General features: G+C 44.0%; 1 protein-coding gene across 3 annotated transcripts in view; it reads right to left on the bottom strand.

Annotated features, from left to right (window-relative positions):
• Positions 1–375: 375 nt before the first annotated feature.
• ATP8A2 (ATPase phospholipid transporting 8A2) overlaps positions 376–13642 on the bottom strand; it is a 350586-nt gene continuing 337319 nt past the window's right edge. For all 3 annotated transcript variants that reach the window (XM_049823013.1, XM_049823014.1, XM_049823016.1), the window contains 2 exons: positions 13092–13183; positions 376–4739 (listed from right to left, as the gene is read on the bottom strand). In XM_049823013.1, the coding sequence (XP_049678970.1) occupies positions 4642–4739; positions 13092–13183 (190 nt within the window). In that variant the 3' untranslated portion in view covers positions 376–4641. The remainder of the gene's footprint in view (positions 4740–13091; positions 13184–13642) is intronic.

Here is a 13642-nt window from a genome sequence, read left to right as displayed (position 1 = left end):
ACAGTGATGCTGCTGCAGATAAACAACCCGCTAAAGAGAAGCGCCATTACCTGTTCGCTCGCTCGCCAAGCGACACAGTTGCTCACACAGGGCCTGACCAGTGGGATGTACAAGCCCGGTCACCAGATTCATAACCTGCTGAGTCTTCATCTCTTGTATACCTCTTTACGGTGTCTGCAGTGACAATTATTATGAGTTATGGCTAGGGATGACAGTTGGATCTGAATTCAAAACTCTCCCCATTTGATAGGCACTTCGGCTGTGCCTCCAACAGCTGCCTGCGGGACAGCCTCAGGGATGTGCCCAGGGGACCCTGCAGGCAGAAGGTAGAGAAGAGGGTCTGGATCTGCCTGGTGCAGATCCAGACAAGGATCTGCACCAGGCAGATCATCCTCAACGAGGCATGGAGCTGCAGCATACAGAGGCGCCGGGAGAGACTAATACAAGGGTCCTGACTGATAGGACAGAAGGAGCCCAACTGTCTAGAGACTGAGGAACACGCATAGTCAGTGCCACGTTTCAGAAGCAAACTGCTACCCAGATGCATCAGGTATACGACAGACACAGCCAAACTCTTCTCCAGCTCATCAGGTATTTCATGTCATGACCATTTATTGTTAGACTCAACAAGTCGCGAATTGCTCTCCCTAGAAACCGACTGAAGTTTAAGGCATTGATACTGTGTGGTGATCTAAAACTAAGGTAAAATATCCTCAGTCCCTTAAAACTAGGGAGAAATCTGACAAATTCAAAGTGCTTCTCAGGGGCGAACACCCGCTCAAGGGCTGCTCTGCTTCAAACTTGAAGTGTGAGGCTTAACATCAAGAGTACAGTCCTCAGAGTATTTAAAAATGAAATTAAGTCATTATTTATAAAACCAAGGGAGAATGTAAATAGGGCATCACTAGTCTGAACTGATGACTGGAGGCAATGCAAAACAGCAGATTTGGCGACTTAGCCCAAAAGGGCAAAATAAGCCTGCAGGACAGGGACAGCGTAAGGACTGTGCACCTCCCAAGCTCGTGGGGTTGTCCACAGAGGGCCAAGCTGCAGCCAGTGTGCCCACCAACCATGTTACAGTCGCTGCATTTCACTTATTCTGGTCCACCTGAGCCTTCTCCTCTTTATTTATGAGCATTGACTGTCTCCCAGCAAACACGCTCCAGTACATGCTGTAAAAATAACGTAATCTTGGTAACAGGAGACTTCCCTGCAGCATCTGCTATTAGCTGCTGGCTGAGGCAGTGGAAGAGACTTCACGTTTCTGGCGTGCACTAAGAGGCGTGTGGTCTAGTGAAGTGCAGATTAGCGAGGCTTGGCTGTTATCTTAATTTACAGCCCATATAGTTCATGTTAACTCCACATACGTTTTTAGATACATTAGCAGCTTAGTTTGACTCCGATACTTTTATTGGTTATTCGCCATTTCTCCTTGACAAGTTATTACTGACTTCCCATGCTAGCTCCCTACAGCAAGACCTGAAGCCCTGTCAAGGAAAAGAAAATGTCACCAGACTCAGACTTCTCAGCAGTGCTCAGCTCAGGCTCCCGCACGCCAGCTTTAATTTGCTACTAGGCAATCGTTAAAGGAACAGCAGCTTCTATGCAAGCAGCGATTACGGTGTTACAAAAAGAAGCAACCAGATCCAGGTTTAATTCAGGAAAATTGCCACTTCCTTCCGAATATTCAGAACCCCATCGCCGCTTTGGTCAGTGCAGAACGCTGCCCAAAGACACCCTTTTCTGATCAGCCCTAGGTAGTTAAGTCTGGACGGTCAAGCAGAAATCTCCCATTCCTTCTGCTCCAATACCTTGTCTAGTTGGTAACACTTTCACATAGCGCTTTCAAAGGTTGCTGTTCCTGCTACGTGCATTTGTGTTAATGAACAAGGAATTCTGGTGATGCAGAGCAGCTGCCGTTCTCCTTTTGCTAACACACCACTGGAATACACCTCATCTTTGTTCACCAAGTCGAGCAAGTCCAACAGTCAGGCTACAGCATATTACAATACATTAATTCCTGTAATGACTCCAAAGAACAAGAAGAATGCCAGGTCTTGACCTGGGTGGGCTCTACAGGATTAACTCAGCTAGAGATTAAGGCCTTACAGTGATGATAAAGTCTGACCTGCTAGCCCCAGTGTCACATACTGTATAGCCCTGTGACAAACCCCATGTGTAATTCCCATTGAGCTGACATCCAACACACGTACCTCAATCTAAGCCACTATTCACTCTAGGGAGGGTTTGTGTTTGTGACACACACTGACCTCAATTTACAGAGGGGTCAAAATGATACAGCCCATAGTCTGCACTAATAAAATAAATCACATTAGATGACAGCTGCTCTTCCCCAGCATCTCTCCTTATGTTCTGTAAAACTTTGTTGCACTAAGTTGAGAACAGAAAAGACTCCAGGATCCCTTCTATTCTCTGCTCGACACATTTACTTGCCCTTCTTCATTATCCAGAGGTTTTTAGAAGATTTTTTCCTGTATCCTCATGAAAAGCCTCCAATTGTTTACATACCAATGTTTACTGTGTGGCTTAGAGTACAAAGACTAAGCTGATCTCGCTTTGTCTCGGTGGGAAGTTAATTTTCCTTGTGTTGTTACAAAAGGAAGAAACAGTTAGCGGTTTTGAGGACAGGCTTACACCCCACAGATCCTAAATAGATTTTGTTTCGAAATAAAAGAAAGTGTTTAACAGGTTAGATCAGCATTAAGATTTAAAAGCTCCTGGGATCAGGTCTACCCTCCCCTTATTTATTCTCTGCACTAGTATTCGTGCCTTTAAACAAAATTAATCTCCCAGAAAATATATACACCCACACTTGGCCCCTTGACATTCATGCCTATGGCAAAATTATTTGCACGTTTCCCTTATTGCATAATTGTCTCATTAGCACTGCAGAAAGAAGGTGATGACTTTTCCCTCTGTGCCATTAGCCTAATCCAAGAACAATTCTGCCTGGTGCTGCAGGAGCAAAATTTGCTTTTTAACATGGAAGGGGACTCCGAGTCTCCAAGGTGGCACCCAGGAATTGAACTATGACACCTGAGCGCTGGCGTTTACTCACAACCCTTAAGGAAGATTAAGCCAGTGGGCTAGGCTGGTATTTCCCTTTTCCTTGCTAAACATAAATATTCATATTCAAATTGCTTTCCGATATATTTAAATCAATAAAAAATTCTGGAAGATGGTCAACAGGGCAAAAAACAACACCAACTTTTTAAATGCACCGATGTAGTATACACATTAACCATGAAACCTGGTTAAAACACAGCAGTATTTACTTTATGCTATTCAGAAACGTGTCTTGGCGACTAAAATTAATAGAACTTGTCTGGAGGACAGCATAAGCTTTCTAAGAGCTCTTTCAGCTTTAACTTAGGCCCCAGTTTTTGCGTTGTTTTTTTTTTTTTTTTCCAAAATTCCAATCTATGCAGCTGCACGCCTGTCCTACTGGCACAGCGAGGCCGTGGAGCCAGCATTCCTTCCAGGGCTGGCGGGTCCAAGTGTGTCGGGAAGCCTGTTGATGGATCAAGATCTAGAAGAGCGACTAGTTTGGCTGAACAAACAGCAGGTCTTCTCTTCACAACGACCAGCTCTGTGTGTGTACATGTGTGTGCACACACGTGTGTAAATCCTTCCTAACTTGTCTTTGCAAATCTATCCTACCTGGTCACGGGAATGCTTCTTTGGGGTTACAGCGTCGGTCTCCTGTACGCATCCGATCTTCTTTCTCAACATCTGACAAGCTTGTACCTTTTAAGTTCTCAGTGTTTCATTCTATTGTTAAAGTGGGAATGGATCATGGAGGGAAATCCCAGGCTACATTTGAAATGCACATCCAAATACATCATGAGGAGTTACCAGGAGGCACCTATTTGAGTTCAACTTTGTGCACAAAGCCATGCACTCAAGACAGCTGCCGTGCACTCAAGACAGCTGCCCGGCCGAGCTCTCCGACTTCGACATCCTGGCTTTGTGAGTAAGCTATTAACTGGGTTTTAGAAAGCTAAGGTAAAGCCCTAATAAATCCTGTAAGAGGGCAAAAGATACTCTAAGTAATTCATTGCTATCTTGTGTTATTCTGTCATAAGAAGGCAAATAAGCATTTTTAGCTACAGACTGTGTTGCAATCAAAAGTTTTATGCCAAATTGTCTGTTAAAATTTCAGCCACATTAGTAAACAGTGAATATTAAGAGGGAGTAAGGTCCGCATGCAGCCGTGTGCACTTGGTCTGTGTGTAACAAAACAGGAAATCTCAGCACCCCGTTCCAATTAAGCAAAGGCTGATTTCTCATGGAACATAAATTTTCTACTTTTCTCCCAGAACAATCTTATGCTGATGTTTTAAATAGTGGTAAAACATTGTTTTTAATTTCACACCTCACATAGCACAGTCAAATGCTTCATAACAACATAAACAAAACTTTAGGCAGAGCTTCGCGACTGAATTCAAACAATGATTTCCCCCCACAATATGTACTCAAGGTTTGCAGGGAGAATACAGAAACTTGTTGGCTAAGGCCACAGAAATGAGTTCTCTGGTGTTTTGGCTGCTGCTGCCTCTTAACAGTGGATGCATTGATCCAAATCCCATTATTCCCACCACCCATCAAGTGAAGAACCATTTATTCTATTTCTGCTCTCCTTTTGGTTGTATCGTAGGATCGAACAACTTGCGACTGGGAAACAACACCGTGTTCTTCTTGGGAAAATGCATACCCATCTGAAAAAGTAAAGGAAGAAAAAAAAAAAGTTGAAGTCCAGCTCAAGGGCACAGCCCATTTTTAGGAACAGTTTTAGGCATCACTAGAGTTACATGACAGACTGCAAAAAACTTCATTTCTGTATTGCGCTTCTGACATTTACAGCTGTGCACCCCACTGCCCACATCGCACAGAAAGGATGTCTGCTGCCAGCTCTGTGCTACTGCTCCCCCTCCCCAGGCCAGGTTAGTGTAGACAGTCAACATATCCCTCTGAGTTAGCCTGACTAATAAACTACAGATTGATTTGGACACCATGAGTACTCCCATGGTGGCAGAACTTCTTTAAAGACTTAACAGACAGGTAGAGATTCGCATTTTGGCTCGACTCCTCTACAGCCAGTTTGCTTGATACCACTGGTTTCCCTGGAGGAACATGGAAATGTCTAGACCACAGCTGGATCTGAGTCACATCTTCCTCTTAGCTCCATTCAGGAATTTTTTTTTTTTTACTAGTTTCCAGGTGGCATCTGACCAATCACACCAAGAAATTCTCAACTGTCTTGGCCAGTCACCCATATCTTGAATAGAGCAAACTTAAACATATTCTGGAGGTCTCTATTCTGCACAAGTTAATCCTGCTAGCTTGCACAATCCTTTGGTCTCCCTAGAAATTACTCAGAAGAAAATACCCATGTGTCCGATTTCTTTTAAAGTATTGTGGACAAGGCAAGTGACATTTCTGACATCATCTGCAAAACACCACGTTACTGGTAAAACAGTCACAAAAGCTAATGGGCCAACATGGTGAAACACCAAACAATATTTAAAGCAGACATGACCCTACATAAAATTCTGAACAGAAAACTACAGCAAAGGACAACAGACTTTGTGACACCAATAAAAGGTGATTTTCAGGTGTAAATGGGTAACCAGAAAGGAGAAGGGCAGATTAGCATAGTTACAAAAATGGAGAAATAGGAAAGTCACAGGCTATACAGAACCAGATAATGCTTTGTAGTAGGAAAGCAGGCAAGAGTTGGCAGGTGTGAACACTGCCTGGGAGAAACCAAGAATTGTACCATGGCTAACTCTCCACGGGCAACTCTCCATCTCCCCTGAGCAGCTCCGGAAGCAGGAGTTTAGGAATTCTGAAATCCTGCCCCAGATTGACCCCAGGCTGAAAGACACAGCATCACGTAAGGACGGATGTCCCAATTACTACGCACAGAGCCAGCAAATGTCTTTCAGGAGTCCTCCCTTAACAGGTTTAAGGCATATTCCCCCCCTAGATCAGGTACCGAGGTGAGACGGGGCTGCAGCACAACACAGAGGACCCTGTGATGGAAAGGCACACGGAGCTGAACACCTCCTTAAGGCAGGAGGGACGCGAGACCCCTAAGCAGCCTGGGTGCTGTAGACTGAACTTGCTCCCCACGGGCCTGAATGCAGCTTGCTTTGAAGCAGGTGACCGGTGCTGGTAGCCAGAAGCCCAGAAATGAACCGTATCCCGAGTGAGGCTTGTTAAACCTTCACCTTGACAACCAAGTTGGGACCACGTGAGCCGAGCACAGAGGTGCTCAAGCACTCGTAGATCTTTTCCTCTGGCTGACGCCTGCACAGGGAGTGTGGTCAGCAACTCCTTTACAGCTGTAAGCTGCTGGGAAGACAGTCCCACAACACTAGGGATGACCACTGTTCAATTAACGCGGAGGGTCGTCTGCTCTCTCACAGAATGCAGGTAAATGTCACCTCTGAAGCCACAGGGACTTTGCTGTAGGTTTGAGCTCTTAAGGCAGAACTCGCGCTCCCTTAGCAGGAGAGCACGCTGTCACCAGGTTAGCTGACCTAAATCACAAGCATGGTAGGAAATCTTTGCCAGTAAATGGAGGACATTCAAACAGAAACACATCACCTAGAACTAACTCCAGTCACATCTCCCTCTTGGAGGGATTGCAGGACAGTATGAACTTTGATTTGATTATGTGACTGACCATTCCAGCATCCCATTTTGTTTTCCCTAAGCAATTCCATGCCAATATACATACAGCTACAGAGGTACAGGTTGGTTTTTCCTGCCTCTAGCTGAAGGTTCACAGAATACATTCACAAAATGCGAACAGTCTTCTGGAAAAAAGTATGTGCGTGCTGGATAATTGCAAAGGAAATACGATTTACAAAACAAGATTTCATTTAAAAAAGGGTAGGTTCACACTTCAACAAATACCTCCAGTGGGTTTGTTCCACGCTAAGGGCCAGCATACTGTTACCTTTTTGGCTAAACTCTCAGTGGAAACTCAACTTGGTCAAAGACCACAAGCTTAAGCCCTGAAAGGCTGGACTCCATACCCCATAGCCTGGTCTACATCAAGATGGTTTTATTATATTTACTTATCCAGTAAGATCATTCAGCACAGCAGATCCTTCAGCTGCCATAACTACTGCAAATCCAGCACTGACCGCACAAGCGTGCGGAGCCCGTCAACCCCAGGAATCTTCCCAGGACCTGCTTATTTCCAGTGCTAGCACAGGCCTACGAACAGCCAGGCAGCCCAAGCACTCTGCAAAGCCGTTGCAAAATGCAATCAAAGAAATACTTTCATCACTCCCACACCAGTAGAAAACACCTGAATGTGGCAAAAAATTTCAAGCTAAGACAATCAATGGTTTGAATGGTATGGTTTGAATCAATGGTAAGAATACCAGGGATATCCTTACATCCTCACGTTCTTGATCCATCCTGAAATATCAGCCATGAGGGTTTTGTGCGTACGTCGTGGGAAAGGCTGTGACCCCCATACTTGCACACCGCCCTACTCCATTGAAGCTCAACATTTGGCAGTTTCTTTAAAACTTTCCCTGTTGATCTCTATACAGGAAGATGAGTTCATATTACTTTTTTTTTATTCACATTACAACTAAAATGGAGCTTCAAGCTGTTCAGGCAGCTGACTGTGCCTTGTGGAGTCAGAACGCTGTGAATGCTCAAGTCCCATCCGCATTCCCCAAGTAGCTCTGCATTTCCACTCTTTTCAGACCCCATCCAAAAACAATGAAAGTTTCCATCTACCGGTTACTAGGGAACTTTTCGGAAGTTTGACCTTTTCCCCTAACTCCAGTTTTAAAACCACACCTATGAGCCTGCCCTGGGAACAAGGCCCTCATTGTTCAGCTCTCCTGCAGCAGCCCAAGGAAGGAGCACTTCTCTTTGGGGCTTTATGGGCACAACCCACTCACGGCTGTCGCAGAAGGAAGGACCTTTGTACTCGGAGACTTTCTATTAATGGAGGAAAGGCACACTTTTGAGTATCTGTCAGTGGAGCTCATCGGTTAAGAGGAGATTCACGTTCTCATCAAATCTAAAGTTTCACTCACACCAGATATTATCAGGCAACCTACTGAATTTTAAAAGCATCCTGTTGGGTTTTCTTAAAGCTTTGATATTCTATTAGTAGATCAGAATCTAGTCTCTCATTAGGTTTCTAATTTAGCACACTCTTCTGTTCCCTGCAATGACTATTCTGGTCTGTGCAATGCAATTTCTTTCTCTAAAGAAACCATCTCCACGTATGCATCTTGAACACAGTAACGCTGCGCAAGCTTAACAGCCCACTCACATGCAACAGCTTCCAAGACCAGGACCAGAAAGGGTCCAGAGCGCTCTTTTTATTCCGGAAAATATGCTCATGGAAGGACCACGTACAGTTTTAGACACTTCAGGGATTTATTTTAGAGGCCTCCTACTCCTTGTGTGCTCCTCTGACACACTTGAACTGTCCGCCCTGGGGTTTGTTTAGCCCAACCAGCAAGAGGGCAGTTCTCACGGGATGCATGTCAGAAACCTTACCTTCTGCAGCATTTCACTATTTCATACGGCAGTGGTATTGGGGTTTAGTATAGTCCCAAGTATAAAATGCATTTTACCATCATGTTGTTTGCCTTCAGAGAAAAATGCCCAGATTCAAATCCGCTAAAATTAAATTTTAAGGTTTGGGGGGATGGGAATGTCTTTTAAAATAAATAAATAAATCTTTTGGGAAATGTTGCTGCTTAGATGCCAAAGATATCTCTGACATAAGAAAAATCAACGCTAGGGTATCACTTGGCCAGCCAAATTCTCTCTCAGGCCAAACGTCTGGTTCCACACAGTTTTTAAGGAGATTTGCTATGATGTCGCAGTTCACATCTACCAATTAAACTGTAAACGCTAACTCAGCTTTGACTTCTTCGGCAACCCTCTTCCACTTATTCTGGGAAAGTGAGAGCTGCTTTAAATCTTGAACATTTTGACTAATGCTTACAGAAATCATTCATTTCTCTGCTGATAAACTATGCCTGTGTTTTCTAAAGGACCCAAGAGGAATTCCTGACAAATGGTCCCATCACTTTTGTCCCAGATACTAACCTACCGGTATTAGCATGTAGAAAACTGAGCCAGATGCCACAGCCTCGATTCTAAACTAATTATTCCTATTTCTTTTTCTTAAGTTGATTTTAAAAGATTGCAACTCTACTTGACAGTCAACAAATATGCAGCTTGGAAAAAATACAGAACGTAGACTATATTTCAAACACATGCCAGATAAGAGGACATGGAGTTTAAAAAGCATCTCAAGTAGCTACCCTGTTGTTTTTCAAATCAAAACACACTAGCAGAAAAGTGAGAGGAAGAAAGTGTCTGCTAGTGGAGAATAAATGGTGGGATTAGAGCCCTCAGCATGAACACATTATTATTATTTATTATTCACCAGCCCCTATACTGTGAAACGAACCTCACATGACAGGTGCTTTTTCTCCATTGATTAATAAGGTGCAAACCATACGCTCTGCGTTCAGATTTACTCTACGCAATCACCATATTCTGTCAAAGGAAGAGGGATTTTCTTTGCTAGCATAGGAAATCTGGGCCAAGCGCAGTAATCCTCATTCAGGCACGGCTCTCTGCGTTTCAGGGGGAGTTCTGCCAGAGCAGTGCTTAACAAGAGCAGGATTCAGCTGTTTGTAAGAGCATGCTGAGACAAATGACAACCGAACACTGGCAGGGGGTATTCTGAATTACAGGAGGGAAACTGCACTAGAGGGATGGTATGGGACTTTCCTTAATGATGGACAGGTCTGAGGGTACATAAGCAAGTGAGAAGCATCACCCTTCCCTGCTGGTGAGGCTCTGGGGGCACAGGTCATACAGGTCAGTTGTGTAGGAAGAAAGGGGAGGTCAAGAACCCTCTTTTGTATCTACAGAGCTTGTCTAAAGGAGATGCTACCTTCATAAAGTCACAGCAAAAAAGACAGACATGAACTTTGATGGAGACCTGGAGAAAGTTCACCTGGAGAAAACCCCATTGCCAGCAAACCCTCTGAGAGGGAGAGCTTTTGGGAGTCATTATTGCTCCTCCCCTCAAGCGTGAACCCCACAGAACACTAAAGGGAAGAGTCCAAACACACATCTGAGAGGAGCCTGGTGGCACCTCCTGCTCACTCTTAAGAGACTTTAGAAAGCAGATGGCAACAGGCAATCTCCAATTTCACCAGGAGCTATGCCAAGCCTGGAGGCCAGCGTTGTCTCCACTGCCTACAAGATTCCACTGAGAATGGTTTTATGTTAGCACATGGGCTTGGCAACCACATAAAACGCTTCCACTAAAGCCTCAGGACAATGCCATCCAACAGGAACTTCCCTCTTCTTTTTTTTTTTTTAAGTTTTCATAAAGCTTCCCAGAAGTTATACTGGCAGGAAGGAACCACACAATCTTTGACAGTACAGTTACTGGATAGGTTTCCTTCATGCTTCTGACAGCTCTACGTGATTCAGGACTCTACGTGATTCAGGAACACAAAAACAAAGCCAGTGCAAGAAAAACAGCCATGAAGGTCTTACTTTAAGGGCATACTCTTCCAGATAGACAGGGGCTACTCTCCAAGCAGTCACTCTGAGCCACTTTCTTTACCGGGAGGAGGTGTTTAAGAGATTAATCCTGGCTGGCACTCCTGTAGGGCACTGACACGGCACTGGCTGTGTGGCTCTGCCCCCCACGGCTCTGCAGACTTACCTCAACCATCTTTTTCCTCCTACCATAGACCACTAGTAGCAGCCTGGAAACTCCCGATGAGATTTGTCTCCTTTCCATGAAATTGGGAATAAAGCTATTTAGGCATTGTTTCCTCTCCAAAAATTTGGCAATAGTTGTCAAAAATAACGTGACTCTCAAATCAGTACTGCGTCTTTACAATCTGTGCTAGGAAATTTAATCCCATTTTCCTTCCTTGTTGGGACTAAGGCAATTGATTTGCTTAAGCATTTGTCAGCTCTAACTAACAAACCGTTTTCCTGCTTTATATGCAAGTGTCAGATTCTGAGATGAAGCCACAAAGCAATTTTTGGAAGAAGTGGCCTTCGCAGGCTGGGAACTTGGAGCCTGGTGGAAACATATGAACAGTTCAAGACTTCAAACAGAGTGCTTGTAGTGTGATTTAAGATACTGGCCCAGCATGTCAAGGCTACTGCCCTATTCATCAATTGTTCGCTTTGAAGATTTCTAGCATTTAGTGAACAGTTGTACAATTTAGGGTTGTGAAAACAGCACATATGTTCCCTGGATTTCACATGGCCTTGTACATATAGCAGCTATGCAACATTGGAAAATAACATCTGACAAGAGATGACAGAATTTTTAAAGAGTCATGGATATGCCGCAAAAAGTGTCTTTCAGTCCCAACAGCTTCACAATCAAAATTTACGTTCATGTGAAAAACAGATGGCTGATTGTAACCTGTCCTGACTCATTTAGCATTTAATGATTTGCATTAATAGGGAAGCTGGTTATGCAAATTAGCATTTATTTTGATATCTCATTTTTCTTTCCCAATAGCTATTCACCTACTAACAACCTGATGATGTGTTCTACCAGACTAAAAGCATATATCAAGTCTGATTAGTCACCACTGGTGTATCTCCCTTCCGCACTGTGGTAAGTCTCTACAGCAGACTACTTTAACAGCAATTTATTTAAGCGTTTTACGGATCTCTTCTGCCAATCATCGCCTTTGGAATCTCCTCAAAAAGCGTGTTTGCATACCTAAAGCCACGCTGCCATCAGCATCCCTGGCTCCTTGACACAAAGGATTAAATCCTGGCAGGAACACATGGTCCACAGGGCTGTTCCGCGCATCGGCCTCTTTTCGCAGGAGCAATGGGATTGATCGCTAAAGACCTTACATCCCTTGACAGTGATGGCCTTGCAACGGCTCTATGAAGGACAAGCACTAGCAGATCCGTCACTGTTCCACCCCTTCTAGTCAAACTCCCCATGGAAAATAAGCATACGTAAGGCATTTGGGTTCTCAAATCCCAGCCCTGCTTCCATGGCCTGAACCCTAACAGTTCTGCCTCAGAAGACGACAGCCAGCACAGAGATTTGACTTCCTTCGGATTCTTTAACAGTCAGGGGCGTCACTTCTCACTGCAACGGCAATATGAAACCCAAATCCTGAGTGCGTGCTCCTTGCCCTGCGTGCAACAGTACTGCACGCTGGGGGGCTATTTTCTTTAGTAAGATGAGCATATTTTGACTACCAGCTTAATCACAGGAGAGGCTGCCTTTTACCACCAGAACAGGTTGGCTGGACTCCCTGGTCCCTCGAGACAGCATGGCCCTTCAGTGTATCTGGACTACAGAGCTGTTAGATTATTTTTAATGCTACGGAAGCCTTTCTAACACTGACAAAAAACCATCAGGTCCAGCAGATCAAGGCCTGTCACATGTTCCTCTAGGAAGATGAATAAATGGATGACCTATACACCAACAAAAACAAAATATGCAATTTATTCCAAATAGCAGCAGTAGCAAGATGTGATGGTGCATCTCTTCTCCCAGCAGAGGACAAAGAGGGAGAGGAGGGAGAGGCAGCTCTGCCTGCCATGGCCTTCCTCATCAGAAACACACAGAACCCTTAAGTGGCATCCCTGAAATATCGCTGTATTCTCAGCCAACCACAGCTAATACGACTTTCCATAAAGCAACCATTTCTATTTAAGTTAGGCTCTATCACAACATTTATTTTATCCTGCAGAGTTTTCTGATTTTACAGTATTCTTGAGACTATCAGGATTTTACATTTAGAGAACCTGCATATTGGGATTTTGTCATTTGGGCCTGTTGATTGGATCCTAGGGAATTATCCACATTTGAGAGCCACTAGCCTAGGGCCAAATACACTAATTCCACTTCCAAATGTATGTGTCTTGCTTGGCAGCTCAGCCTCTGCGCTAGATTATCTCTACCTACAATTTAATTAAAAAATAATCACCCTTTGCTTCACTCATCTGGGACTGACTGCTGTGAAACACACATGCATACATGATCCGCTACTTACGTGATACGCTTTGCTGGACAGAGTGAGCACGGAAAAGGCTCGGAGGAGTTTTCCTACCGAGCCTTTTTAACAAATGATCACGTTCGTTCACGCTGAGGGAGAAAAAAAAAAATTACCAGTGAGTAACCAGATAATTTCAAGGTAAGAGTCAACTGTATTTAAAGCACTTGGCACCTTTGACTTTGTCAGTATTTAAGATGGTTGTAGCATGAAAAATAATTTTCTCTTTCTTTAAACTGCACATTATCAAAGGAACTCTAATAATGTAAACTCCTCCTTTCTAAGGCCATTTTGTTCAGGTTTCCATTTAGTTAATCTATCCCTGATATTACCATCATTGTGATTTCTGAATGCCCAATGCCTATAAATTATTACAAACGATATCAGAAGTCTGACATCAAGTGATATGTAACATTAAAAAGGAGATTTTTCTTTAGTATTATGTACATGAATCAGGGCACCCACAAACTGCCTTAGAGAGAAGGAGCAAAGCATTGTGGCTTAGCACACGGTAAAACGCTTCTATCACACCTGCAAAGCGGCCCGAAGCA

This window comes from Accipiter gentilis, chromosome 19 (genome assembly GCF_929443795.1).
Source record: "Accipiter gentilis chromosome 19, bAccGen1.1, whole genome shotgun sequence".
NCBI classification, from domain to species: Eukaryota; Metazoa; Chordata; class Aves; order Accipitriformes; family Accipitridae; genus Astur; species Astur gentilis.
The sequence above is the reverse complement of the archived record's forward strand: the minus strand, read 5'-3'. Positions and strand labels throughout refer to the sequence as shown.